At 41.7% G+C, this 27,064-nt stretch overlaps 1 protein-coding gene across 2 annotated transcripts in view; it reads left to right on the forward strand.

The window, feature by feature from the left end:
- RPAP1 (RNA polymerase II associated protein 1) overlaps window positions 1-27,064 on the forward strand; it is a 334,836-nt gene that overhangs the window by 227,553 nt on the left and 80,219 nt on the right. For both annotated transcript variants that reach the window (XM_078659654.1, XM_078659653.1), the window contains exons 17-18: window positions 299-500; window positions 15,891-16,000. In XM_078659654.1, coding sequence (XP_078515780.1) covers window positions 299-500; window positions 15,891-16,000 — 312 coding nt within the window. The remainder of the gene's footprint in view (window positions 1-298; window positions 501-15,890; window positions 16,001-27,064) is intronic.

A 27,064-nucleotide genomic window follows, 5' to 3' on the forward strand; every position in this document is an offset into this window, starting at 1 on the left:
CCTTTGGCACCTCAGTCTCCATGGCTTGCAGCAAGACAATAGCTTTCTTTCTGTGTCTTCCTGGAACTTGAACACCATCCCTTTTCAAATTCCAATTCCTCTGTAGAGTAATATTTGCAATTTATAAAACATTCAGTAAGCTTCTCAGGAATATTTACGTGGAATCCCTAGGAAATAGGTAGAAAGCTAACATTTACAAGAACTGTGTGCTACATTGCTTTGTAATGGGTTAATTGGGTTTTCCACCCAATCATATTAAATGCCCTTTGGGTAAAATAAATGTTTTGTGCCATTGCAGCAGTCTCACAGAAGATGGACCTCAGATTTCTCCTCCTCCAATTACATGGACTCACGTGGCTGGGCTCAAGCCGTTTCTGGAAGCATGTTTTAAGAGATCCCTAGAAGAGATCGTCCGTCCAGCTTCTTGGGACCTCATTCGACCACTAACATCGGCGTACATCATCTTTTTAGGATGCTACTACAGATCTTGCAGTCGACAGGTGAGCCACTGATAAACAAATTAATAGCATTATTTGGAATTGGAAATTTATGGAGATGGTAAAGGCTATCCTTAGAGCAGTTTCTAATTGAAATAAGTGTATGATAGTAAAAGAGAAGAAAAAAGTGGACACACAGTTTGCATATTACTAAATAAATTAAAAGCGTCAAAACCATACATGTACATAATTGACATATTAGAGGTCGAAAGTAGCATTAGATATTTTGATGGTCTCCGATAAGGATGTTTGCTCACCTTCTTATATGGCATAATGTTGTACTTAAATTTATAGGGTTTCATTTACAGTTCGGTAGGGCAGGGCTTCTAGCAAAAAATTGCAGACCCCCATCTCCGCCGCCGTATTTAGAGTTCCACCAACATAAATGCACTCTCAGGGCATACAATATATCTACCAATTTTGGTGGTTGTCCCGCATCCATACAACTCTAAATAACTCTAAGCTTTGCCCATAAAATGCAACGTGTAAACAAATTCAGGTTTTATAAAAAATAAATGCCTTTAAGAATCTTGGATAATGTGCTATCTATTATATTCTGTCCAGCAGGGAATTTGACAGTTGTGTCTTTTCCAGCCATTGAAAAAAATCTCAACATTTTCTGCCTTCTCTGAAGACTATTTTGGATTAAAAACACCAATTTATTTGGAGTGTTGTGCATTGACTTGGCATTCTAGGACTTTAGCTTCCTTGTTAAGCCATGTTTTCTTTTGTAATAACACATGTTTCCTTCTTTTCACTAATGGTACTTTCATACAATTTTGTTCTATTATTTACCATGCCTGGATGTGTGTACTATGTCCCCCTTCTAGTGGCAGGATGTCCAAAAAAGATAATCACAAATTCTGTGTGGTCTGTCGTCCTCTGAACTCCCATTCAACTACAAACTGTGACATTTGTTGAACATAGTCTTACCAGAGCCTGCAAAAGGAATGCGTGTTCCTTAGAGCTAAATGAGATGACCTTGGCAGTAGAGTCTCTTTCACAGTGTCTGCATCAACGCTGCTGCGTCAATGGATATTGAGATGAAAGTTCCAGTTTCATCTTTCCCTTCCGCAAAAGAAACTGCATCTTACACTTTGGTGATGAGTGGCAAGCTTCTCGAGCTTGCCGGTGATTCATCTAGTGGTCAGTATCACAGCAGCCAACAGGAAGAAGTTCTACAACCAGGGATTCAAAATTGAGGTGCTTAGAACTTCACATATGACATAGTCCGACTCCTGTCCATTGCAAGGGGTATGTTTTTCTGCCTCAGTAAAAGCCTGATCCTGTCTCCATTAGTGACATTTAAGAGAATTTGTGAGTAAAAAGCTTCACATTCTTTTTGCAAACCCAGGGATCCAGATAGCAAACTGGTACCTTACTCGATTAGAAGTGATATCGGATGCAGAATACTCCAAGTATTTCCTGTCTCACCATTTGTATGTAATGGCTACTTGACTGCTTTGACTTGCACCTGTGAAGCCTACAGCATCAGGTGACACCTGCACATGACTCCCACCTCCATCCTGCCTACAGGAAGGAGCTTCGTCCCACCACCAATTACAGTGTACTGAAAGCAGGATCAACATTAGATGCACCAAAACTAGCTCTACCTTAACAGAGGCTAGACTGAAATTGTGCACATGTGCTTTGACCACCCGTGCTGCTTACCTTTGAGTGGCTGGCTGCTTCCCACTCATGCGAAAGGGTTGCCATTTGAGGGTAATATTCAAACTTTGCTCTCAAATGAATTCTACCATCTTGATCTGCTTCAGCTTGTCCTTCCACTGCTGCAGTACTCTAGTAAAATCACATTGACCATTGAAGTGGTAATATCCTACTTAGATTACATAGTCCTATCTAAAAAGGGTTTGTAGCTTAAACATTACCCGAACTCGAGTTATGCAGAAACATGCAACATGGCTTTTATTAAACGTACACCAACGTTCCTGTGTTGCAAAATGGTGAATGAAATATAATTTTCGATGGAATGTGTAGCTGTAGATAGATGCACATGCTCTGCATACTCCTGCCATATAGTGTTGGGTCAGATTTGTGCAACTTGTTTTTCTTCGAAGAAGTTTTTTGAGGTAGGGTGACCAATCCTCTCTGTGATACTGCGACTCTTTTGTTAAATTGTTTTCACTCCAGCGTCTGGTTCGGACGTGTGTGCCTCTCCTCCATGTTAAACTCTGTTTGGTTTTAGTCTTTGGTTCTATCTTGTCTTAGACGGTATAGTTTATCTCAATCATGCTTTCCCAATCCAGCGCTGCTCGAAACTTTAGTCGGTTCAGGCACCAATCGACTGCCTGTTTCGGGTCTATGATCCTGCGTGCACCGTCGGTGCTGAAGATGTGTTCCTGATGGACCGGACACCTCCAAAAAAGACTTCCAAACATTTGACCTTCCCCCTTTTATAGGTCACCAGACCGCCACTTCCTTCTGGCCATGGTCAAATCCAAAAAACATACTTCGGATGCTACGCCTTCCGGTGCAGTACCACAAACTACCACCAAGGCTAAATCCTTGGTATCGACCTCCTCAGATTGAGCACACATTCCTTGGTCTCCAAGGACCTATGCAGCAACCAAATGAATCTACCTCGGTGCCGGACAAAACACTTTCCTCAACCTCCAAACCCTCGATTCTGAAATCGACCGAGGCAAAATGCTTGAAGCAGTCATCAGTTTGTCTGTCTCCAGTCGAGCCAATTCTGCAGAAAATGGATATTAGACCGAGAAAAATCCATATTCAAGAAGGCACAGGGCAAATTATAGCCTCTCCATCACCAAAGAGGCAGGTAACTTTTTAAGAGGAATTGGACGTTTTTGTGTCTCTCACAAAAAGGGCTAATGACAAGGCTGCCAGCCCTACTCATCATCCTCCTCTACCACCACCACCTCCTCCTCCACCTCCTTATTCATCACCTCCTCCACCATCCCCACCATCCCCACCTTCTTCTCCTTCATCTCCACATCATGACCCTCTCGATGTTGCACTGCCCGATTCACCAATGTCACATACAAGAGGTATGGGAGAACTGTTAGGGATCCTGATCCTTGGGACACTTACAATACAGATCCTGTCACTCCTCCTAATGACCCATATCTCTATCCAGCGCATCCTTCCTCTCCGGAAGATGCCAATACTTATCAACAGTTAATTGCTTGCGCAGCTACTTACCATTGAGTCCAATTACATAAGGAGTCTCTAGAACAAGACTCCCTTTTTTGATACACTGTCCTCTACCCACAAAGACACACAGTAGTTGCCCCTGCTTCCCAGCATGCTATTTCAAGATGATGACATATTTACAGAGCACATACAGGTCCGTGTAATTACCCCATGGGTAGATAAAAAAAAATATAAAGCAGATCCTTCAGATCCTCTTTTTATGCGCAGTCAGGTACCCCTAGACTCTATTGTTGCTACTAGAGCTCATAAGAGAGCCAACAATCATGCAACTGGGGATGCGCCACCTGCTGAAAAAGAGAGTACACATATTGATGCTGCAGGGAAACGAATAGCAGCACAAGCAGCTAATCATTGGTGCTTTGCCAATTCTGAGGCCCTTCTTGCACGTTATGACAGGGCCCTTTGGGACGAAATGAAACAACTGCTACAGCATCTCCCTGAGGACATAATCAAAGAGGGCAGCACATTGTATCAGAAGGTCAGGCCATCACTAACAACTCTTAGATGTTCCTTTAATGCAGTGGATACAGCAGCTAGAGGCATTAATACAAGCGCACTTCTCAGGAGACATGCTTGGCTCAGAAGTTCTGGTTTTAAATCAGAGATCCTACACGCAGTCCTCCACATGCCTTTCGACATAGAACATCAGTTTGGTCCTCAGGTAGACACCACTTTACAGAAGATGAAATAAGACATCCATACTGCTAAAGCTATTGGAGCTTTACAAACTCCAATGCCTAGGGGCTCCTTTCATCACTCCGGGTACAAAGCAGGATACAAATCCACCACCACAGATGCTTCCACTTCTCAGCAGGAGCAGGGCCAAACCACACACACACACTAAGGGTTTTTAAAGAGGCTCCATCAGAGGTAATAACAGTGGAAGGGGTAGGGGCAGACGAAAAGCCTTGATGCATGGAGCAGCCTCCACTTCCTTTTTTTTTATTTCATCATCATCAGACATAGTACATTTCATTCTTCAAAAATTACCGTTAATTCATATATCACAATATTATATACATGGATAAAAGAATATATATGGCAAAATTATACAGTGTTTCTCCTCATGCTGGAACAACATACAAAATATATTATCTATTTACATTGAGTTATGATAAAGAGAAGAGGGAGAAATAAAAGTCAGAGAAAAGACAAGAGGATAGAGGAGCGGGCAACAAATTTAAATTTCTAGCCATTTTCTAGCCTTTGTTTCCATTCGATTATAGGGGCCCATATTCTTTTTCACAATTGTTTTGCTGTCCGTCCCTTTTTATCATACATTGCTTTTTCCAATACATATATAGCTAGCAACCGTGATAGCCATTGTTGAAATGTTGGCGGGTTTGGATCTTTCCACATTGTTGCAATGCATAACCGACTTAAAGTCATTGCTAAGTACACAAATTCCGAATGAGATATTTCTATGTCATCCCTGGTGATCCCTAGAACCATAACTTCATTCGTTATGCTAATATTGATCCCTAGTTCTCTATCAAAGAATTTCTCTATTGAGTTTTTAAATAGGTCCAGGGCTGGGCAGGCCACGAACATGTGTATGGTGTCTGCCTGATTTGGCTGGCATCTAGGGCAGACAGCCCCCGTTGTTCCGCCCCATTGAGCAATTCTATGTGGTGTATAATAAAGCTCGAATAGTGTCTTGTATTGCTGGGCTTGTAAGTTGGTTACTCTTAGCACTGAATTTAATAACCGGAGCGATTTTTCAACCTCGTTACCAGTTAGATTTAGCTTGGTATTCCATTTTTGTACGGCCCTTCCACAATCATCCTCCTTTAGCTGGATCAATTCCCCATAAATCTGGGATATCGAGCAGCCCTTCTGATCTCTTAGTAATTCCATAATGTCCTCTCTCTTATAGTTGATATCCCCTCCCTGTTTTTTTGCCAACACAGATCTAATTTGTAAATACTTAAAGAAGTCTCTACGGTCTATGTTATATAGTTGCTGTAGATGCACAAATGTCATAAAGCCTGTCGTATCTATGAGGTCCCCAATAGTTTTCACTCCCAATGTATCCCACCTTTTCATTACCTGGTCGTGGAATATCCCCGGTAAAAGTTGGTTCTTATACAGAGGTGTATAGTAATTCATTCTCCCCATTTTTATTTTCTTCCTGAGGGCAGACCAAATTGATACTGCTGGTCCAAGGGTCTTAAACTTTTTTTTTTGTAGTAACTGGCTTCGTTAAATGTAAGAAGCCAGTTGTTGGAACCCTTGATTAATAACTCATATATGTCGGGGACACTTTCTCGCCCTCTCCACTGGTCCTCCATACTCCCGCCAACTAACCCTCTGATACATTGTAGAGCAGTTGCCCAGTAATAGGCCTTGAAGTCGGGAGCCGCGAGGCCTCCTCTCTCCCTTGGCAAAGACAAAAATTTTAGTGCTCGCCGTGTTCTGCCCTTAGCCCAGATAAAGCAGTTTGTAACCCTCTCTATTTCCTCAAGCCATTTGTTATTAAATTTCAATGGAATTGTTCGAAACAAATATAATACTTTAGACAAGAATGTCATTTTTATTAAGTTGCACCGTCCGATTATTGTTAAATGTAGATTATTTAATCTATCTAGATCCTTCTTGGTCTTTTTAATGAGCGATCCTAGGTTCATTTCGACTATTTTAGAAAGATCTGAAGTTATTGTTACACCTAGATACACTGTAGAGTCCGTTACCCTTTGATCTACCATCGTTATTTTTTTATTAATTACGATTTGAGTTTTACTCTGATTTAATTTATAACCCGACAGTGCCCCGTATAAATTGGCTTCTCTTTCTATTTCCAAGAGCGCACTGCCCGGGTCCGCAGATGTTATAGCTAGATCGTCAGCATAGCCTAGAATTTTTGTTTCGAATCCATTCAGTACGATTGGTATGATATTCTTATTTAGCTCTATCTTTCTGATAAAAGCATCTATATAAAAAGCGAAGAGCAGCGGAGAGCATGGGCATCCTTGCCTAGTTCCTCGTCCGATATTTATAATCCTGCTCTGTTCTCCCATTATTCTGAGTCTTATTGTCGGGTTCGCGTATAAGACATTTAGAGCCTTGATGCAACCATCACCGATATTTGCTTTTGCTAATGCTGCCCAGAGGAAGCCCCACGAGACCCTATCAAATGCTTTCTCAGCATCTAGCAATATTAGGGCCATAGGGTCTCGTGAGGCAGCCGTCCCATCGAACATGGTACACACTCTTCTGATGTGATCTGCCGTGCCCCTGCCCGGGATGAACCCATGTTGTCTAGGGGATATGATTTTACAGATGATCGAACTTATTCTGCTGGCTAGTATCTTAGAGAAAATCTTCGTATCGCTATTCATCAAGCTTATGGGCCGATAAGACCCGGGATCTATTGAAGGTTTGTTCTTTTTCAAGAATACCACCATAGTGGCCTCACCCCAAGATTTTGGGGGTGCTGCTCCTTTCTGAGTTGACACCATAAGCTGAAATATATCCTCTGCTAAATTTGGTAAAAGTTTTTTGTAAAATTCCAACGGAATGTGATCAGGGCCCACAGCTTTTCCAGCAGGTAGATCTTTAATTGCTATTTGTATTTCCTCCAACGTAAAATCCCTTTCCAACCCTTTTTTATCTGCTGTTGTAAACTTCTCAACTTGTGCACTTTCTAAGTATCTTTCTATCTCGCCAATTTCTGCATTATTATCAGAATTATATAAATTTTGATAACAATTTTGAAAGACTGAACAGATATCCCTTGGTGTCGTAGCTGAGAGCCCTGCCTCAGAGACAATTTGTGAGATTTCCCCTTTAGTTGCTGCCTGGCGTGTTCTAATAGCTAATATACGGCCGATCTGCTCGCTGAACTCGTATTGGTCCTGCTTCCATGCCATATACTTTCCTGCAGCTTTGACTGCCAGTACCTCACCTACTGCTGCTTTTGCTATGCTCAATTTTTGTAGTATCCCTGTTACATCGTACTTAGCCCTGATTGCTTCCGTTAGTTCCTCTTCGGTGACAGCTATTATTCTTAACTTTCTCTCTATTTCCTCTTTCTCTATCCTATTTCTCCTCATTGAGAAGCTAATGGTTTCCCCTCTTATACCAGCCTTCATAGTGTCCCAAATTATTGCAGGAGAGGCGGAGCCTCTATTTATTCTGAAAAATTCTTTTAGCCAAGAGCCCATCTGAGCCACATACTTAGGATCGTGTAGCAGAGCTCTCTCAAAAGTCCAGTTGAATTTTTCTTTTTGTAGATTTGCAATGGATATATCTAGGGCCAGAGGATTATGATCCGACATCACCCGTGGTAGCTTTCTAATTTTAATGATAGGTATTAATACTGGTGAGGTCAAAAAATAATCCAGTCTAGCTAAAGATTTGTTTGGCATTAAATAATATGTACTCCCCCTGCCACCAGTGTTTTGCTGCTCCCATATATCAATAAGCCCGTTGTCCTGCATCATTTGTATTAAAGCCCTATGGCTTTTCCTTTTTAGGCCCAGAAACCTAGCCGGGTCGTTTTTCCACAGACCATTAAGCCCATTGATATTCAAGTCACCACATACTATGATAGGTGTGGGCCAATTTGACAATTCTGCATTGACATGATCTAGGGTCTCTGGGTCGTCTACTGTGGGTGCATAGATAGAGCAGAGAGTGAAGCTAAGTCCATGTACATTGCATTCAATCATAGCCCATCTTCCATATGAATCTGCCTTTTGTTTTTTTACTGTCACCATCCTGCCTCGTGCCAATATTGCCACCCCACGTGTCCTACTCCCTTGTGATGTACACGATAATAACTGATATCCAAGCTGTTCTAGAAAAATTTTGCGGGATATCTCAACATGGGTCTCTTGTATGCACACAATATCTGCATATATTGTCCTTAAGTATTCCTTGAATTCTCTTCGCTTTTTGGCGTCATTCAGTCCACATATATTAATTGTAACTATCCGCATAAAAAAAAAAAATTTCAACCCTTTTCTTTTTTTTTTTCCTTTTTCCCTTCCCTTTTCCACCTTCTTCTATATGTCTTCTTGATGATGATTTTTTTCCCCCGTTTTTCTCCACTTCCCTCCCTTCCCCCCCTCCTGCCCCCCCACTACCCCCCCTCCTGCCCCCCCACTACCCCCCCTCCTACTGAGGCAAGCAGACCTAAGGTCTCTATGGTGGTGTCTGGCTACCCGTCCTCTTGTGCCTTCCACCCGTCTTTGTACATTTCTGGTGTATTATACTAGTGTACTCATGTTTTTTTTTTTTTTTTAAGTTTTTAAGTCTCTCTACTACACACACTGCGCACATTAATAACCCTATCTATATTTATCTTTAATCCCCCACCTTTTTTTTTTTTTTTGATTCTACCAGGTCATGTTATAGTGTTTTAGTGTTTATAGTGTTATAGTGTTATATAGTGTTTGCAGGGCCCCCTGCTTTTAGAGTATCTATGTACGCCTTTGCTTGTATTTCGGAGGTGAAAACTCTGACCGTAGACTTATATATTATCTTCAGCCTGGCCGGGTTCATGAGATATGCTTGTAGTCCCATTTGATGACATGGTTCCAATAATTCTCTCAGTCTCCATCGCCTCTCAACTGTCGTGTGACAGTAATCCGGAGTTGTGAAAAAGGACTGATTGTCAAATGAGCGTTTTGCATTTGGTCTGGCTTTGGCGTAGATTTCCTCCCTCAATAGAAAATTCCCGAAGAATATCAGGATAGCTCGGGGCCTCTGTTGCTTTTGGTTTCCACCCTGAGCTGGGACAAAGTTTTTCTTAATAGACATTGGAAATCTATGCACTCGTTGGACTTCTTTGTCCCAATCCCAATGGCTCAGCTCCGGAAAAGCACCCTTCAGCAGCTTCAATACATAACCTCTGACGTCATCTCCTTCTTTCCCTTCCTCTATGCCCAAGATCCTGAGATTATTCCGCCGCTGGCGATTTTCTAAATCTTCCAATTTGCATTGGATGTCAGTTAATTGCTGCTCATGGCCCTTTACTTTAATCGCATCTCTCACTTGCTGGTCTTCTAGGGTACTAGTACGATCTTCGAGATAGGATACCCTTGTTTTGGTGTCGGCACAGATCTTAGCAATTTTTTTAACTGAGCATTGCAGGTTCTTGGCTGCCAGTCGGTTTTTCTTCCCTTCAATCTTTGTTGCTTCTTGCAGTTGCTTTATTGAGTCTAATATCTGCTGCCGGGGGGGGGGTTCGACTTCAGACCCCAACGTAGCGCCTTGCGGCATGTGTTCCGGATAGGTGCCCCGGGTGGCGGAGTAATCCCATTTTAAGGTGGTTGCATTGTCACCACTGATGCGTCGCTGACTGCTGGATATTTTCTCCTGAGATTGTGTATCTCTTTGCCGTCTCGACAGTCTTTTTCTCCTGATGACTGTGTCCTTCTCATTGGGAGAGGTTCTGCTGTTTCCCCCCGGGCTGGAGCCAAGGCTGACTCCCGTTAGATTCTCTCCCTCTCCCTCGCTCGACCCAGCAGGGGTATCATCTGAGCCATCAGTGACTGAATAAAAGTTGTCTGGTACATCCAGGCTATCCTCTGCACCACTTGGGCCGCTGCTTGCTATAATTTCCAGGACTAGGATATCAGTTGTCAACACCTCTGTATCTGCGTCTGCATCTGCATCTGTGTCTGCATCGCTTATAGCCAATAAATTCATTGTGTCATTTGCCACTGCTCCTGCTTCTGACAGGTTCTCTTGGCATTGCATTAAATCCGTCAGTATTGCAGGTGTTACCAGTGCTGGCTTATTATTTTCTTTATTGAGCTCATGGGTTTCCATCATCTCCCCCCACTGGGTTTCAAGACTGGCTACCTGAACTTTGCTTGCTGACAAAGGGTTTCCCTGCATGTTTGCCTTATGTATAGCCATATTTTTCTCCTTTTTTTCTCTGCAGCTTGTGTAGTTTTCTCGGTTATGTGGGCCACGCTAGTTATATCAGAGGTGATGATCGCATTATTCTGAGCGACTGGGGAAAAATAGCCTGTTATTGTTTTTGAGCTCGCCCCCACATTAACATTATTAGCTGCATTACTCTCGCTGCTGGCGCCTGCTGGAGTCCCAAGATTTGCTACCCCTCCTCTCTTTCTGAGATTGCCTCGTGTCCCAGTATCGTTTATGACACCCCCACTCTCACCTGGGGTATCTTCAGTGTCTTTATTCTTGTATTTACCTTTGGCTGCATCCTTCTGGGGCACTGTCTGTTTTGAGGTACCTTGCTCCACATCTGGAGCTTTTCCTTTTCCTCCGCGCGTGTTTTTTGGCGCCATGCTGCCTGTCTCCAAACAGTTAGATAGGCAGTTATGTAGTTTTGGGCTTCTCCAGCTGCTCACAAGCCCGTCTATGTCTCTGTACGTTCCGTGAGCGGTTCCTCTTCTCAGGCCGCCCACATTCCTCTCAGCTCGCCAGGGAGAACCCTCTATAACTCGACCACAGGTCTAGCAGACCTCAGCCCGGGGTCGCTGCCGGTTTTCCTGGGTGCTCCGCTGGCTCCGCTCCCTGCGCTGGCTCCGCCCAAGTTCCTTCCAGTACGCCGATCCCGGGTCTCGATGAACACCGAAGCTGCGTTGTAGATCTCCCCCTGCGGTCGATATTGGCTCCGCGAGGTGCCCTGCCGGCTTCACTCAGCACACTAGCTCCGTCTTCATGTCTGTCCCCATGTGAGCCGCGAGCAGCGCTCCTCTGTTGACCCTTGGCAAAGTCCCCGATCGACTCGGCAGACCTCGCCCTGCAATCACCGCCGGCCTTGCAAAGCACTCCGCTGGCTCCGCTCACCGTGTCGGCTCCGCCCAGGCTCTTTCCGACTCGCCTGACGCAGATCTCCGTGAGCACCGCCGCTGCGGTTGCGAGAAGCCCGAAAACCAAGCCCTCTGCCGCAACCCAGAAGCCACCGTCTTCGAAAGCTGCTTCCATGGGGTATGTAATCTTTTATACACCATTTCGCCTGTCTCTTCTGGTTTAAGGCACAAGAGTGGTGTTAAGTCCCTCTAGTCAGACGCCATCTTGCCTAGCAGCCTCCACTTCCAAATAGTGACTGCCCAATTCTTACCCCTAGACCACATAACACCTGTCGCGGACATAAGATAGGAGTACATCACTACAGACCAGTGGGTATTAGCCATTATTGAACATGGCTACTGACTGGAGCTCATTACTACACTATCCAACATTCCAACTAGCACTCACAGGTTATCACACAGTCACTTAACACTGCTGAAACAGGTCAAAGCCCTTCTTCTCAAAGGGGCTTTAGCACCAGTCCCCCTCCAACACCAAGGCACAGGAGTAAATTCCCTATGCTCCCTGATTTAAAAAAAGAATGGGTCACTCTGACCAATCTTAGACCTCAGACCTCTTTACTACTAAATCCTTCAGAACACTTTCATATGGTCACTCTACGGGACGTTATTCCACTGCTACAACAAGCCAACTTTATGGGCGCTCTGGACCTAAAGGACGCTTACTTCCATATACCCAGTCATCCTGCTCACCGCAAATACCTCAGGTTGGTCGTAGCAGGAACACACTACCAATTCAAAGTACTTCTTTTTGGAGTCACTACTGCACCACTGGTGTTCACAAAGTGCTCGGCAGTAGTCGCAGCCCATCTTAGATGACAAAACGTTCATATATTCCCATGCTTGGATGATTGGTTCATCATATCTAGCACCCAGCAACAATGCCAATATCATATACAGCTGACTATAGATCTACTCAACAAGTTGGGGTTCACCATCAAAATACCAAATCTCACCTTCACCCTCTTCAACTACAACAATACTTAAAGCAATGCTCAACACACAGTTGGGATTAGCTTCCTCCAATCCGCTTGGATACAAAATCTTTAGACACTTCCCCCTCAATTACAGCCAAGCAAACCACTCACAGTTCGGGCTGTTATGCGACTACTGGAAATGATGGCGTTTTGCATTGCCATAGTTCCCCACATAAGACTTCACATACGCCCACTACAGCAATGTCTATCTCGTCATTGGCCTCAGTCACAGGGTCACCTCCAAGATCTAGTGTAGGTAGACTGCTCACTTACTGTTCTCAGCTGTGGTGGAACTCGAACAATCTGTTGAAAGGACGGCCTTTCCCTGACCCTGTGCCCCACATCATTCTAACCACAGATGCCTCGGAGACTGGTTGGGGTGCACATCTACAAGACTCGAAAATACAAGGTCTGTGGGATGTCGAACATCAGTCTCTACACATCAACTACTTAGAACTTCAGGGAGTTTTTCATGCACTGAAAGCTCTCCTTCCTCTTCTATCCCACTAGGTTGTCCTTATCCGAACTGATGATATGACAGCCATGTATTGTCTACAAAAACGGGGGAGGACACAGTCTTCTCAGTTGTCGCATTTCTCTCAAGCCATATGGAACTGAGCTCCTCATCATTGCATTCATTTGTTGGCGGAATATCTGCCAGGGACGGACAAAAATCTTGCAGACTTGCTCAGCTGGACGCACCAACAAACTCACGAATGGGCTCTCAACCCACAAGTCCTCCTACCCTACTTTCAAAAGTGGGGATTTCCAAAGCTACACGTATTCGCCACTGCTAAAAACACAAAATGCCCAAACTTTGCCTCCAGGTTGCCACACCCACTATCCAAGGGCAATGCACTATGGATGAGTTGGTCAGGGAAATTTGCCTACGCTTGTCCACCTCTCCCTCTCATTCCATTTCTGGTTCGGAAATTCAGGCAAACACATCTCACCATGATCCTGTTAGATCCCACCTGGGCACATCATCCATGGGTTCACACTACTCGATCTTTCAAGAGTCCCACACAAGAAGCTTCCCAACAGGACGGACCTTCTCACCCAGGATCACAGACAAATCGAACACCCACACCCCAAGATGCTCAACCTAAAGACTTTGCTCCTGAGGTCTTAGAATTTGGTTATTTAAACTTACCAGCAGAATGTATGAACATTCTTAAGCAAGCACGCAAACGCACAACTAGAGCTTGTTATGCTGAAAAATTTAAACATTTTGTTTGCTACTTCCAACCAAAACAAATTAATCCCATCAAGGCCACAGTGCAAGACATTATTTCTTACTTGCTTCATTTGCAAAAGTCCAATTTAGCACTTCATTAGGTTGCGTCTTGCTACAATCGCTGCTTATCTCCCAAATAGACAGCATCTATCACTCTTCACAAATCCAGTCATTAAAGCAGGTATGGAGGAAGCCCATAATAGTGCACCTTGTGGGTTATGCATGCTATTATAAATTGAGGCATATCTCTTTTTTGCTTGTTTTTGGCCTCGAGAGGGAGCAGTTGTGGTGTTTTTTTGTAGACCCACTGGGAGAGCATTGGGTCTGTTAAGGTGGGAAAACAAGCGATTGGACTGCTGTTCAGCAATCCGTTGGGGACGTGAGGGAGGTTGGAGGTCTTGAGTTTCCTTAAGTGATGCAGCTGATATGTTGACATTTTTGCCAGATTATTGATGTGCTTGATCAGGTTGTGGTTGGCATTGATTGTAAATTCAAGAGATTTGAGGTATGCCATATTTTACTGAATACAAGTCCATTGACGCAAGTTATGTTCTCATCGAGAGGAATAATGTAGTCTAGCAATTTGTCCTCCATCTCCCTTATCCATTCAGCTGGAGGCCTGACTTCCTCATCACAGTGCATCACATATTCATAGTCTTTGAAACAGCTGAAATGAGCTACACAACGAAAAGCTTAAATTGTGAAATTGCAATATTTATGTAATTCGAATAAGCATGTCATGTATACTATCCTCACCACAAAGGCTGGGGTGCACTGCAAATAAAACAGGGTCGAAGAACACTTTTTTAACACTTTATTTATGGATGTTGTGTTCCACACAGGTAACATACATCATGCTTCAATACATTTGCCATTGCAATTATTTCATAAGCTTTCATTGCAGTGATCATCACTGCCTCTCCACTTAGCCATTAAGTCTTTGTGCCTTTCATATGCCCCTTCCTCTGTGATCATAATACTGCTTGTGTAGCTGGTTGTGGGTCGTCGCTATGTAGCGGTGCCTGGACCTCTGTTGTGCTGGTGTGGCGAACAGCTGTGGGGATCAGTTTGGGTGGGTGAGTGGCCAGAGGGTCTACCACACCATTGCTTGACATGTAGGTTGGAAAATCTTTCCAAACTTTTTCATTTTGCCTGTGTGTCATTTAAAATGGCCAAAGGTTTCTCCATAGCATAGATACTCCAACTTTTACTCCACCGGAAGTGTACGAACGGTGTTATTTGTTGTTTCCAAACATGGTCTGGGGTAGAATAACAATAAAATTCAGTAAGGCCAATAATGGTAACAGTGGTATCTAGAGAGGAATCGGAAATATGCATGAATAAGGAGTTGGGGAACAAAGGTTCAGAATTTGAAAATGGCTATACATCGCAAAGAACACTTGAGAGCACAGTGTAGTGCTGAAAATTAAGAAGGGCCTATACAGCAGTGGAAAATAGTCAAATTATGGACTTATAATTATTTCACTATTATGACACAAAAAATACTTGGTAAATTGGGAGATAGCATTGCCTCTCTTAGAGTCCTAATGTTTGACTATTAAGATTTTCTGTGTTGACGATTCAAGTTCTAAAAAAAAGTGTCAGTTGAAAAACCATCACTTTATTTTAAGAAATTGTCCTTGGATCTCGTACTTTCATACTTTAAAAGATTTATTTGGACTAGAACCTCAAGAGACAGATTACTCTTTGCAAGACACAATGCACACTCATTGAAATGTTTGCTTTGTATTTCTGTGCCTGCTTCAGACAGGTTTAAACTTTCTACCATTCACTATCAAGCTCTCACCTATGAAGTTTTGTTTCATTGATTTTAGCAAAGAAGCAGTTATCACAAGCTAAATACACTTGATTTTCTTTCTTTCAGCCTCATGAAATTTAATAAAATTGGTTGAAAAATTGTTAGACTTCATAAGAAAATTGTTGTACTAAAGACTTGCATTACTGCAAAAAAGATGTTTTCGGATTTGTGCACACCAAGCAGTGTTTAAGAGGCCACCTATAAAACTAATGCGTTGTATTTACAATATGATGCAACTGATTGGTATTAGTAACATAAAGAAAGACTTGGGTTGATGTAGAAGAGTGTGCAATCACTGTACCTAATTGTATGTTTTGTTTTTGTTCTGTGTTGGCTCTCACAGACACTCTTCTTTTTGTTTACCATCTTCAGCCAATTTTGAATCCCATAGATTATGTTGAAGATGCTGAGCGATTGACATCGGAAGTGCTACGGCCTCTTTTGCGTCAGTCAGCGATTCTGAGCATGTGGGACTTCCTCAAGTAAGACCAGACTGAGATTAATAAGTGGTATCTTTTATTTCTTAATGCTGTGCTGTTAATGGTTCTATCTAGAAGGTCTTTAAAATGTTAGGAACAGGTACACCGATAGAAGAAATAACGTTGACACAGATTATTAGAAGCAATTTAGATCAATCAGTCTACATAAAATGCTCTCCTGGCTATTTTCCGGGTTTTTAGCCAGTTTGAAAACAAAAATGAGTTGGCAAACTGTGATCAGGCATGCAATTTTTTGGCATATATGTACCAAACTCTGATCAACACACCTTTTCAAATGTTTTAATTTATTTCTTCAACAAGCAGACTTAGATTGAATGTTACTTTGAATGGGGGTACAATGTATGTTGAGAAAAGCTGACAAATATTTTGAGGGCACAGAATGTATAACCATCTACTCTGAAAAACGGGAAGATGGCTGACTGAGATCTAAATGCAAATCTTGGTTCACGTTTGCCAAATTATGACATAATGTTATTAGCTCCTATGTATTATGCTATATTCTTTTATTGATTAATGTACAGGGGATATGATTTATGGGAATCTTCCTGACATATTCTAGTGGAATGCAAGTATTAGAGAACTTTGACGATAATAGATAGATACATGTTTACCAATTTATTTTTATAATATTCTTTTGCGTGACGCACGGTACTCTCTTCCTCCTTTCATTATTTATACATATGGGGTATTCCTCTTGATGTTATGATGCTTTAGCGTGATCAGTGTTCGATACACTGTTCTAATAATTCCTGTATTTAGAATATGGAAATTCTTTCGAATTCCTTCTTACTTTCGCATGGACTCGATGGAGAGAATCCATTTCTCGTGTATACATAAAGGTTCCAACATGGCATCTTTTTACTTAAGAAATAGGGTTGTTCATGATGAATATACTTTTCTTTCAGCTCGATTTAATAAATATATAATGAAAGCAGTAACTATTTTAATCCCTCTCCACATAAGATGGATTTTTCATTTATGTTTCCAAATCGAGGACGTAATAATTTGAAATGGTCAAGATGGCACGTATACTTCTAGGTAGGAGTAATTGCTCTGTTTGTTCACAAGACTAGCTTAGAGTTATCTATTTAGAATTACTTAAAAATGGTGCTGATTCTAAAAGCTGTTTGTTTTTTACCCGGCCGCATACGATTTAAGAAATTGGGTTGTTCATTAGGAATACACCTTTCCATCAAGTAGATTGATAAATATATAATAGGAGCAGTTGCTGTTATAATAATTTCCTCTCATAAGACTGATTTTCATGTATGCTTCCTTTCAAGTATGTAATAATTTTAAATGTTCAAGATGGCGCATATACTTCTAGGTAGGATTTATTGCTTTGTTTGTGCTGGAGGCTGACATAGAACTATCCACTTAGAATGACCTTAATATGGTGCTCATCGGTTTTATGTTGTGGACGGCAGATATATAATCCCAAAAGGGCTCCTTAACTAGAACTCAGTAATTTTATTTATGGTGTTATTATATTGTTTCTCTTTGACCGTTGGCTTGGATACATTAATTTTTTAAGAGTCCACGTTTTAAGTCCTGGCGATAATAACTAATATGGTTTACTGTACTACCGGCAATCTGCTTTCACTAAGCACGCATCCCTCCATGCCTATTTAATCCTTTTCGAGCGGTATTTGGAACTTGCCTGTTCCATTTGGAATGCTGGAATATATTAGTGTCATATTTTTTGTAGTATGTTAGTTTAATAGTCCTTTATCTGCACCTGTACAAAACCCTAAGCATCCAACTATGTCCTTGAGGGGGGGGTGTTTATATTTTTTATTTTATTTTTCTATGTTGTTTCTATCAGATTCCTACTTTCTGGATTAATATAAAAAAGTGACAATTATAACTCTTGAATTACTTCACCGAATGAATAATATTAAAAGTTAATGGTACCAGTGTCTTGTAGTAGCATGTTCTGTAAAGTGTTGCCAGTGCCTTATTAATAGGGATTATTTATTAATCGGAGGGGTAATCTAAACTAGTGTTTCGGAAGTGTATGTCTAATTTCCATTCTGTAATTGACACTAATGGCTTTCACTTTCCATTTCTTACCACGTCACATCTTTAGGTAATCTTTGAGGTAAATCAATCACGAAAACCTGTGTGAAGATTTTTGTCACTAATGGGGATTAGCACCAATAATATATCTTTATTTTGGTTGGTATATGTTTTAATTTTTCTATTAACCTTAAAAAAGTCTTTGTCTTGCATGCCCCCGTAGGACGAAACTTGTGTTGGCAACTTTGAGGCAACTCTGAAGTCAATCTTTTATCACAGATAAAATGTGATTTGTGATGATACTTCAAGACCAACCATGTAAGCTGTAATCATATATGCAACAAGGCATCCTTCTTTCTACGAGAAATATAACAAAAATAAATAATTCACTTTTGAAGAATTTCTGATAGAAGAAATTTGTTTCTAATTATGCTTTGCGAAAATTTCAATTTTCATTGCAAGTGTCTGCCCTGCAAGATTAATCAAAGTCCCTGTAAAGGATGTTTCTCAGTCTGCCAGCTATCCGCCCACTCCATTCTCCATGCTCACAAGTATAAGGACAATGATTTCAGCTTTCAAGCCTTTATGAAGGATCCCATGTCCTGTCCAGAGTACTCCCTCCATTCCCGTAATACCTATCCTTCCAATTAATCGAACAGTATGGCTCCAGTTACTTTTTATTCTGAACATTGGTAATTTTCACCACATCATTTTTCACGTCTGTAAATGAAAGTCTGGAAGGGTTGCAGTATTCCTAAACTGAGTTGAGACAAATAGAAGTTTTTTGTGTGTCATAGCTCTTTGCGCAGAATGTAATCCTTTGTGCAGTTATTTTCTTTAGGAATACAATTTTGCAGCGTGAATATGTTCTACTCTACTCTGAATTCCTGTGCACAATTTCACAATATAGATTGTGCTCAGATTACATCTTGTTTTTGCTTAAATAAAAAATGTAACACTGATCATATGGACATCTTTAATGACTACTTTAAGTTGACAAAACACTACAGTCATCAACTTTCAATAGTTTTTTCTTTTCTAGCATGGGTTTAGAATGCATGGACACAGTCCTCAAAGACGCATTGGCTAAAACAAGAAGTCTTTTAAATTCTGAGATTTTAGCCTGGCATGCATCAGAATGCATACACACTTATTGCCGCCTGTGTTTCAGTGGGTCTTCTAGTAAAGAAAACCGATTCCAAGATGGCCGCTGATGTGTATGAATGCTTTGTGATGCATGCAAATGCTTATGGTGCAGGGAACACGCCATTATGCACTGTGACACATTCATCATGATCCATGCTTTCTGATGTGTGTGTGCATGGTAGCTATTTCTAATTTACCATTAGAAAAAGACGCATGGCAGTTTTGATGCAGTTAATTTGAATGTGAAAAACAAGTGTGCGAGAAGCGCAAGCAATAAAAGAGGGCGGTATCTACAACAATAACAAAAAAGAATTAAATCACACAGCTAGTGGGATGGTGAGTGGGACTGAGAGCAGGGGTGTTGGAGCACTGGGTAAGCAAAAGAGAGCATGCACGTAAGTTGGGGGATGAGCTAAAGTGTGCGAGAAAACAAGGAAACACATGCACTTCCATGGAGTGCTAAATGGTAAACACACATTACAACGCATTTTTTACAACGCACTACCATTACAACGGAACTTTTACAACGCAAATACCATTACCACGCATTTATTTACAACGCATGTTTTTACAACGCAGGTACTTTTACAACGCATACCATTACAACGTAAGTATTGGTAAGTATATAATTATATTTAAAATGTTATATGTTAGGTTTTTTTTAAAGGGGTATTTTTAGGGTTTAGGGTCAGTTTTGGGTTTTTGGGTAAAGGGGTATTTTTAGGGTTTAGGGTCAGTTTTGGGTTTTTGGGTAAAGGGGTATTTTTAGGGTTCAGGGTCAGTTTTAGGTTTTTGGGTAAAGGGGTATTTTTAGGGTTCAGGGTCAGTTATGGGTTTTTGGGTAATGGGGTATTTTTAGGGTTCAGGGTCAGTTTTGGGTTTTTGGGTAAAGGGGTATTTTTAGGGTTCAGGGTCAGTTATGGGTTTTTGGGTAATGGGGTATTTTTAGGGTTCAGGGTCAGTTTTGGGTTTTTGGGTAAAGGGGTATTTTTAGGGTTCAGGGTCAGTTTTCAGTTTTTGGGTAAAGGGGTATTTTTAGGGTTCAGGGTCAGTTTTCAGTTTTTGGGTAAAGGGGTATTTTTAGGATTCAGGGTCAGTTTTCAGTTTTTGGGTAAAGGGGTATTTTTAGGATTCAGGGTCAGTTTTCAGTATTTTGGTAAAGGGGTATTTTTAGGGTTCAGGGTCAGTTTTCAGTATTTTGGGTAAAGGGGTATTTTTAGGGTTCAGGGTCAGTTTTCAGTTTTTGGGTAAAGGGGTATTTTTAGGGTTTAGGGTCAGTTTTGGGTTTTTGGGTAAAGGGGTATTTTTAGGGTTTAGGGTCAGTTTTGGGTTTTTGGGTAAAGGGGTATTTTTAGGGTTCAGGGTCAGTTTTGGGTTTTTGGGTAAAGGGGTATTTTTAGGGTTCAGGGTCAGTTTTGGGTTTTTGGGTAAAGGGGTACAGGGTAAAAATAAAATAAAATTAAATTTAAATTAAATTAATTAAATGAAAAATTAAATTAAATTAAATTAAATACAATTACAATACATTATATTAATTTTAAATAATATACAATTAAAAAAAATATATATACTTACCAATACTTACGTTGTAATGGTATGCGTTGTAAAAGTACCTGCGTTGTAAAAAAATGCGTTGTAAATACATGCGTGGTAATAGTATTGGCGTTGTAAAAGTCCCGTTGTAACGGTATGCGTTGTAAAAACATGCGTTTTAACGTCATATATCCGTGCTAAATACATAAAATAAAACAGTACTTTCAAGTATGCCATAGAAAGATACGTCTTCAGTTAGGCTATGAGCACAAAATGGTCGTGGGACACACACAAGCATAGGGAGGAAAGCTATTAAAACAAGAAAAGAGATGTGAGATAAACGGCAAAGTCATCCAATCATGGGGCTGATCTAGTGCCCCCCTGATTTAGTGTTATGTATTAGAAACAATCGGGCTGCCTATAATTAAAGAAAGGTGCCTGTACTCGAGACATGAAAATGAAATGGGAATGGTTGTTGTCTCTCAGGACCAGAAACCCTTGATTGACAATAATTTTTTAGAGGCAGTGTGACAAGTTATTTGGAGAAAAAAAAAAACAGTTTGAGAACTGTTGCATTTTTTAAGCTCCAACATTCAGAAAACACTTTATGTTTTACTGTAGGTGTCAGGTTTTACGTGGATTGATTCACCCAATGTGTGTATTCCCTACTTATTTCAGAACTATGAGAGCGCCAGTTCTAATACTTCTGTCCATCATTTTCTGCAATGCAGGAGAAAAACAAAAAAAGAGAAGCATTAGTTGACCAGCAGAGCAGTGCCCAAATATGTTTTTTTTTTTTTGCGAAGCTGCCACGGTGAACTTTATTACAACTCCGAATGGGAGCCCCTGGGTTCTTTGAAGGCCGAGTCCCTTTGACACTTAAAAACATGGATGTAAAGAACGAAGATGCAGAGGAGTTCTAAGATTTTCCATGGAAAGTTCTAACAAGAAGACCATAAAGTCAAACAAAGTTGATCAAGATCCATGTTCCTTGGCAGTGTCACTTTTTCTTAGGCTTAAGTTGAAAATAAGAAGACTTGTCATTGTACAATAGAATACAGCATACAGTTGGGCCTTGGGGCATAGGAAACAGTTTGTAGCAGCCCTGACATTCTACATTGGTCATGAACCAAAGTTGGTCCTGGAAAAGGACATTGAACAATGAATGTTCAACTTTGAAGCCCTCGGTATGGAGGGAAAACACAGACTATTATTCAAGGAAGGTTGGTGAAAAAGGTTGTCAGCCTGGATCAGAGGCAACTTCATGAGTGGTTAAACAATCAATATTAACAAACTCTGAGAGGGTGGGCTGATCTAGTGTTTTGTTACTGCAACACTTCAGAGAAGTCTAAAGTGATGGATACACAAAAAATAAGTAGAAATGAGAAACGTCAGAGAGGTAAATGGAGTGGAAAACACATGCTTAATAGGATGGGGAGCAAACATTTTAGATGATAGGCATTACAAATATTACTTGTCATACAATGTAAGCAGCATGCAAAACTGTTCAGGCAATGAGGCAGCGCACTGCTGTTGAAGACAATAGAGCATCTTGTGGCTTTTCACATAGTGTTAATTTAGATGGGCCACACTACTGCATTATACTTGATTAAATAAGCGGGCAATTGGTAACCCGAAGCTCGCAGAGCATGTTCCATGTGAAAACAACATCAATGCACATATTGTAAGTTTATGCTTGACATCCATGAACATATGGTCATTTTATGCATGATGGGCAGATCTTTCAGAAGTTGATAGAAGCAGGAAGCATCACAGAGATCTTTCTATTGGTGGCAAAACCAAAGCGAGAAATTGCGAGTTAATGCATTGGAGCACCAAGCGACACTCCGTCCAAGAGGAAACATTGTTGACACACTGGTGTATTTGTATTTTTGTATCTTTTTCCGCAACAAATGACTCACTCTTTAATTGGTGACATTCGCTTCAACGCAATACCAGGAAGGAAGGAGAGACCGTTGGCGGCCGAGCGAATGCTACTCGGGAAGGGCGAAGAGGAGCTCAGCGAGTGGGGTGAGCGACAGCCCACGCATCTGGTGTATCTGGTACTCAGAGTGCCGGAGTGGGCTGCAAATGTACGCCCATAGAGAGGTGCGGCAACAGTAGGCTTCGAGGCCCACTGCGCTTCTCCTGTTGTTTCTGCCCTCATTGCTTCTTTCCCTCATTGCTCCCGCCCCTGCCGGCGTGCTGGTCTCTGGCTCACCCTCGCCCGTCTCCTGATTAGCTCTCAATAGACTTGGGGCACTCAACCCCGATGCTGGGGGCCTTGTGCCCTTCATTTAATTCAAGCCCTCGCTGCTCTGTTTTTGCTGTAGTACCCTGGTGTGGCTGCAGGGAGGAAAAGCTAGAATCCCCCTGGATGTGAGTGGCGTGGTGCAGGAGGTAGGGGAGTGCAGTGGGAAGGAGAAGAGTCCGAGGAGCCCTAGCGTGTTAAGGGCTTTGATGCTGGGTTGAGCTGCAGTGTTCGAGTGCGGCCCAGATGCTGGTGCGGCTTGCTTACCATTTATGCTCCCCTACCACTTCTCTGCCAAGAAGCTTAAAGGAGCATACTCGATTTTGCTTCCCCTGCTGCAACAGTTCCTACAAATGCTTTAGCCCCCTCCCCTTGGCATCAAGCAGCACATCAAGGAATCCAGAGGGGGAGTCCAGGAAAATCAAGAACCCCGGGCCAGAGTAATCAAGGCGAAACACGAGGGCCAGTGCTCCAAGTACGACACCACTGTTTTTGTTGTTACATTGTACTGGGAACAATTTGACATGCCTGGCAAGCAACAGGTGTGGGATTGGGGTTCAGGCATTGATTTCCTCAGTACTGCACTTAATACTGTTCTCACGATCAACTGTCAACAGTGGAGAAGGAGATTATTGAGATTCTACCCATTGACAGGGGGGGTAAGAGGGACTGTTGTACACGGGCTCTTAAACAGAGGTAAATCTTCCCTCGAACTCACAAGAGCCACAAGAACTGGATCTGAGGATCAAATAACTCAATATAATTAGAATTACTAATGTGCCACTGTTAATGGAGAAGGATGCTGGTAAAATATTAATGGATGGTGTATTTGCCAACAAGCTTGAAAACCTGGAAGATAGTTTAAACAAATCATGCAAACCCTGGAGTCAAGTCTTCGCATTAACACACAGCTAATCCCGTGCTAGCTGCTGCCAAGACTGATGCCGAGACTGGCACCACAGGGAAAAAATGCACGGCTAACAGTAATATAAAGGACCAGTTGTGTTTTGGGGGAAAGAAACACGCAAATCGAACTGTACAGCCACTTTTGCCATCTCTAAATACAATAAATCAAGCACAGACTAATAAAATAACAAACCACTCTGGCATTAATAAGGCAAAGGAACAGTAGTCCTCCTACAGGCTAATGTCACAGGATCCTCCATGTGCTACGAACCCTGAGACGATAACAGAAGGGAAATTCTCAATGCCTAAGCTTGTGCCCCAGCTCGCGGGAAAATCCCGGCCAAAGCTGGGAAGCCTGAAACACTGCAAAACTTTCTAAATGTGCAGGACACACGTAATGAATACAGCAAAAATTACACATTCTGCCAAAGTTCATCCCAAACAAGCAAACCTTTTCGAATTACTGGGTACTGGTAGTCTCATTCGTACAAGCAGCCTATGGGGTCTCCAACCTTTTCTGTACTGAGAGCTACTTATGTTCCATGAAATGCATTGAGAGCTACTAATATTATTAGTGCTGTATAATCTCATTTTTTATATATATATATCTTAATTCAACCAAGCAAACGCTTTCTAATTTAATAAGCTCGGCTGCACACAGGTGTGCTATTCAGAGGTAGCTGGAGAGCTACAATAGTTCACGAGTTACTGGTTGGAGACCCTTGGCTAGAGAAACTAACAACGTTGGAGCGTGATTCATCACCACTTCCTAACCAGCAGGGAGCAACATTGAATGCTTAAAAAAATAGGAGCTCTAGATTAAGATAGTTTTCGGATTCCTTTTCGCTTGTGGTCAACAATGTTAAAGACATGAAGACATATAATGACACCGGCACCTCAATAGGGAAAAGAGAACACCATCACTTCCTGGCACAACAGCAGTCTGCCACGTCAAATACTTAATCATTTGAAGTTTTTAGCATGCTGTGGAATAGTAGTTGAGGCACTCAGCCCAAAGCCATACCCTGTGATTTTCCTTGAGAAATCAACGAAGAGCAATTCTGCTAATTCCAAACAATGGGCTAAAAAGATGATGACTTCTTATTTATTTTTTTTAAATAGTGTGCTGTCTGAATTTCATCGACCAGCACAAGGGTTTTTACAATGCCTCCACAACACGACATATGACCAAACAGTGGCTGCTAAAAGTGGTTGGAAATGGATCTAAAACTGAAAATCAGACCTGGAGGGAAAACTGCAGTGAAACCTGCATAAAACATCCATAGGATCGAATACTACTCTGTTGCTGTCCCCAGGAACAACTCAGGCTAGTAAGTTGGAACATAGCATGCCAGGGTGAGAAAGTTGGAAGACAAAGACTGGATAGCATATATAAATAAATATGACATCTGTTGTTTTCAGGAGACATGAGCCTTGGACAATATTGATCTGGAGAGTTAAACTTCATTTTCACTACCTGTTGAGAGAAAGCCCAAAGGCAGGTCCAAGGGTGGGCTATTATTTTGGGTGTGAACTAAAATTTTACATCAATCATAATCTACCTATAAAAACCTAAACAATAATATCCAGCACATAAAGTTGAGAAAACAAAACTGGGACTTGGTGTAGGAAAGTAGCTCTATATATACTGGACCAAAGTAAGGTACAGTGTGTGTAGGGTCCCCAGTCCCCTGACGTTTGGCAGAGGCTAAAGTTAGATATAACCTTACTCTTTAAAGTGGTAGCTTGGTCGAGCAGTAAGGCAGTATCAGAGGACAGTGTAAAGCATTTGTTGTACACACTCAGTCAGCAAATGGTCTCACACACTCAAGAACTGGAACTGAACTCTAGGCCAATTGTTTTGTATCAAAAGATATAGTTGTTTTATTCTAGAACCACAAAGGTATCAAAATATACTTTCTCAGAATGAGTTACTGTAGTTGAATACTGCTTCAAATAGGCAATAGACTTTTTGAATGCAATAGTTACAATTTGTTGCAATAGGCAACACAATTTCAAACACAATGCAACATTGAGCTCAATGGGAATTTTCAGTTAAATGCAATTACTTACTTTATAGATTACTTTTCTAACCACAAGACTGGATCCTAGATTCAGTCCTGGGACATGTCCTGTAAACAGTTAAGTAAAAGCGTTTTGGTTACAGTAGTGATTTTTAAGGAATAAATATTATTGTATTTGAAAGTTGACATTGAAATTACCAATGTTATCCTATAGAAGGAAATTCAATTTGCAGGTAAAGTATGTTCACATTACTTTTGTAATCCAGTGCTGGACTCCTAGGTTCAGTACTGGGACCTCTATCTAAAACAGGTAAGTAATTACGTTTTTATCGTTGGCACGATTTTTAGAGAATATTTGTACGTTTCAAAAATCGACACTTCTAAACTTTTTCAGCAAAAAGCAGGCAATGATATCCTATGGAAGGAAATTCAAGTTACTGGTAAGTACGGTTAGAATTACTTTTCAGGGTCAGTACTGGGCTCAAAGATGCAGCACTGAGGTCTCTCCTGATAACAGGTGAGTAAATCGGAATTTGTAGTTCAGCTGATTTTAGGTGAATATTTAAAGTTCCAAAACTCCACACTTAGAAGAATTTCCATGTGAAACCAGTCAATGTTAGCCTATGGAAGAAAAGTGAATTATTGGCTTTTAAGTAAGTACTCAACTGGTAGAGTTAAGGTTCCGGGCATAGACTCAGGGGTCTCCCACGGTCAGGTAGGTACAGTTGGTACACCCTCAACGTCACAGGGGCAGCTATGCCCAATGTTATCCAATGAGAGGCAGGGGGTCTACGGTTGGTTGCTGCTGGTTAGCAGGCCACGCGGCTGTGGGAGCTGGGCTCCTGGTCACTTGCTATGGGCAAATGGGGAAGTAGGATAGGACAAAGGCTGCACTGCCAGGGGCACTCAGGCAGCTGGGTGCAGGGTGCTTTTGAGCCGTTGGGCGCTCAATGTTATTCAATGGCGGTCTTGAAAAGGGAACAAAGGCTGCAGGCTCAGGGACGGAGGATCTTCTGGAGCGACCAACACTTCGAGGAGTAAGTTGGGATCTTGAAGGGTAGGTAAGCTCCCCGGAGTTGTGCACAAGGGGCCGGGGGCGCCGGGTGCAGGGGTGTCTTTTGGCGTCGGGAAATCTTAACCGGGAAATCTTAACCTAAACCGCTGGCC

The sequence above is a fragment of the Lissotriton helveticus genome, chromosome 9 (genome assembly GCF_964261635.1).
Source record: "Lissotriton helveticus chromosome 9, aLisHel1.1, whole genome shotgun sequence".
Classification (NCBI taxonomy): Eukaryota; Metazoa; Chordata; class Amphibia; order Caudata; family Salamandridae; genus Lissotriton; species Lissotriton helveticus.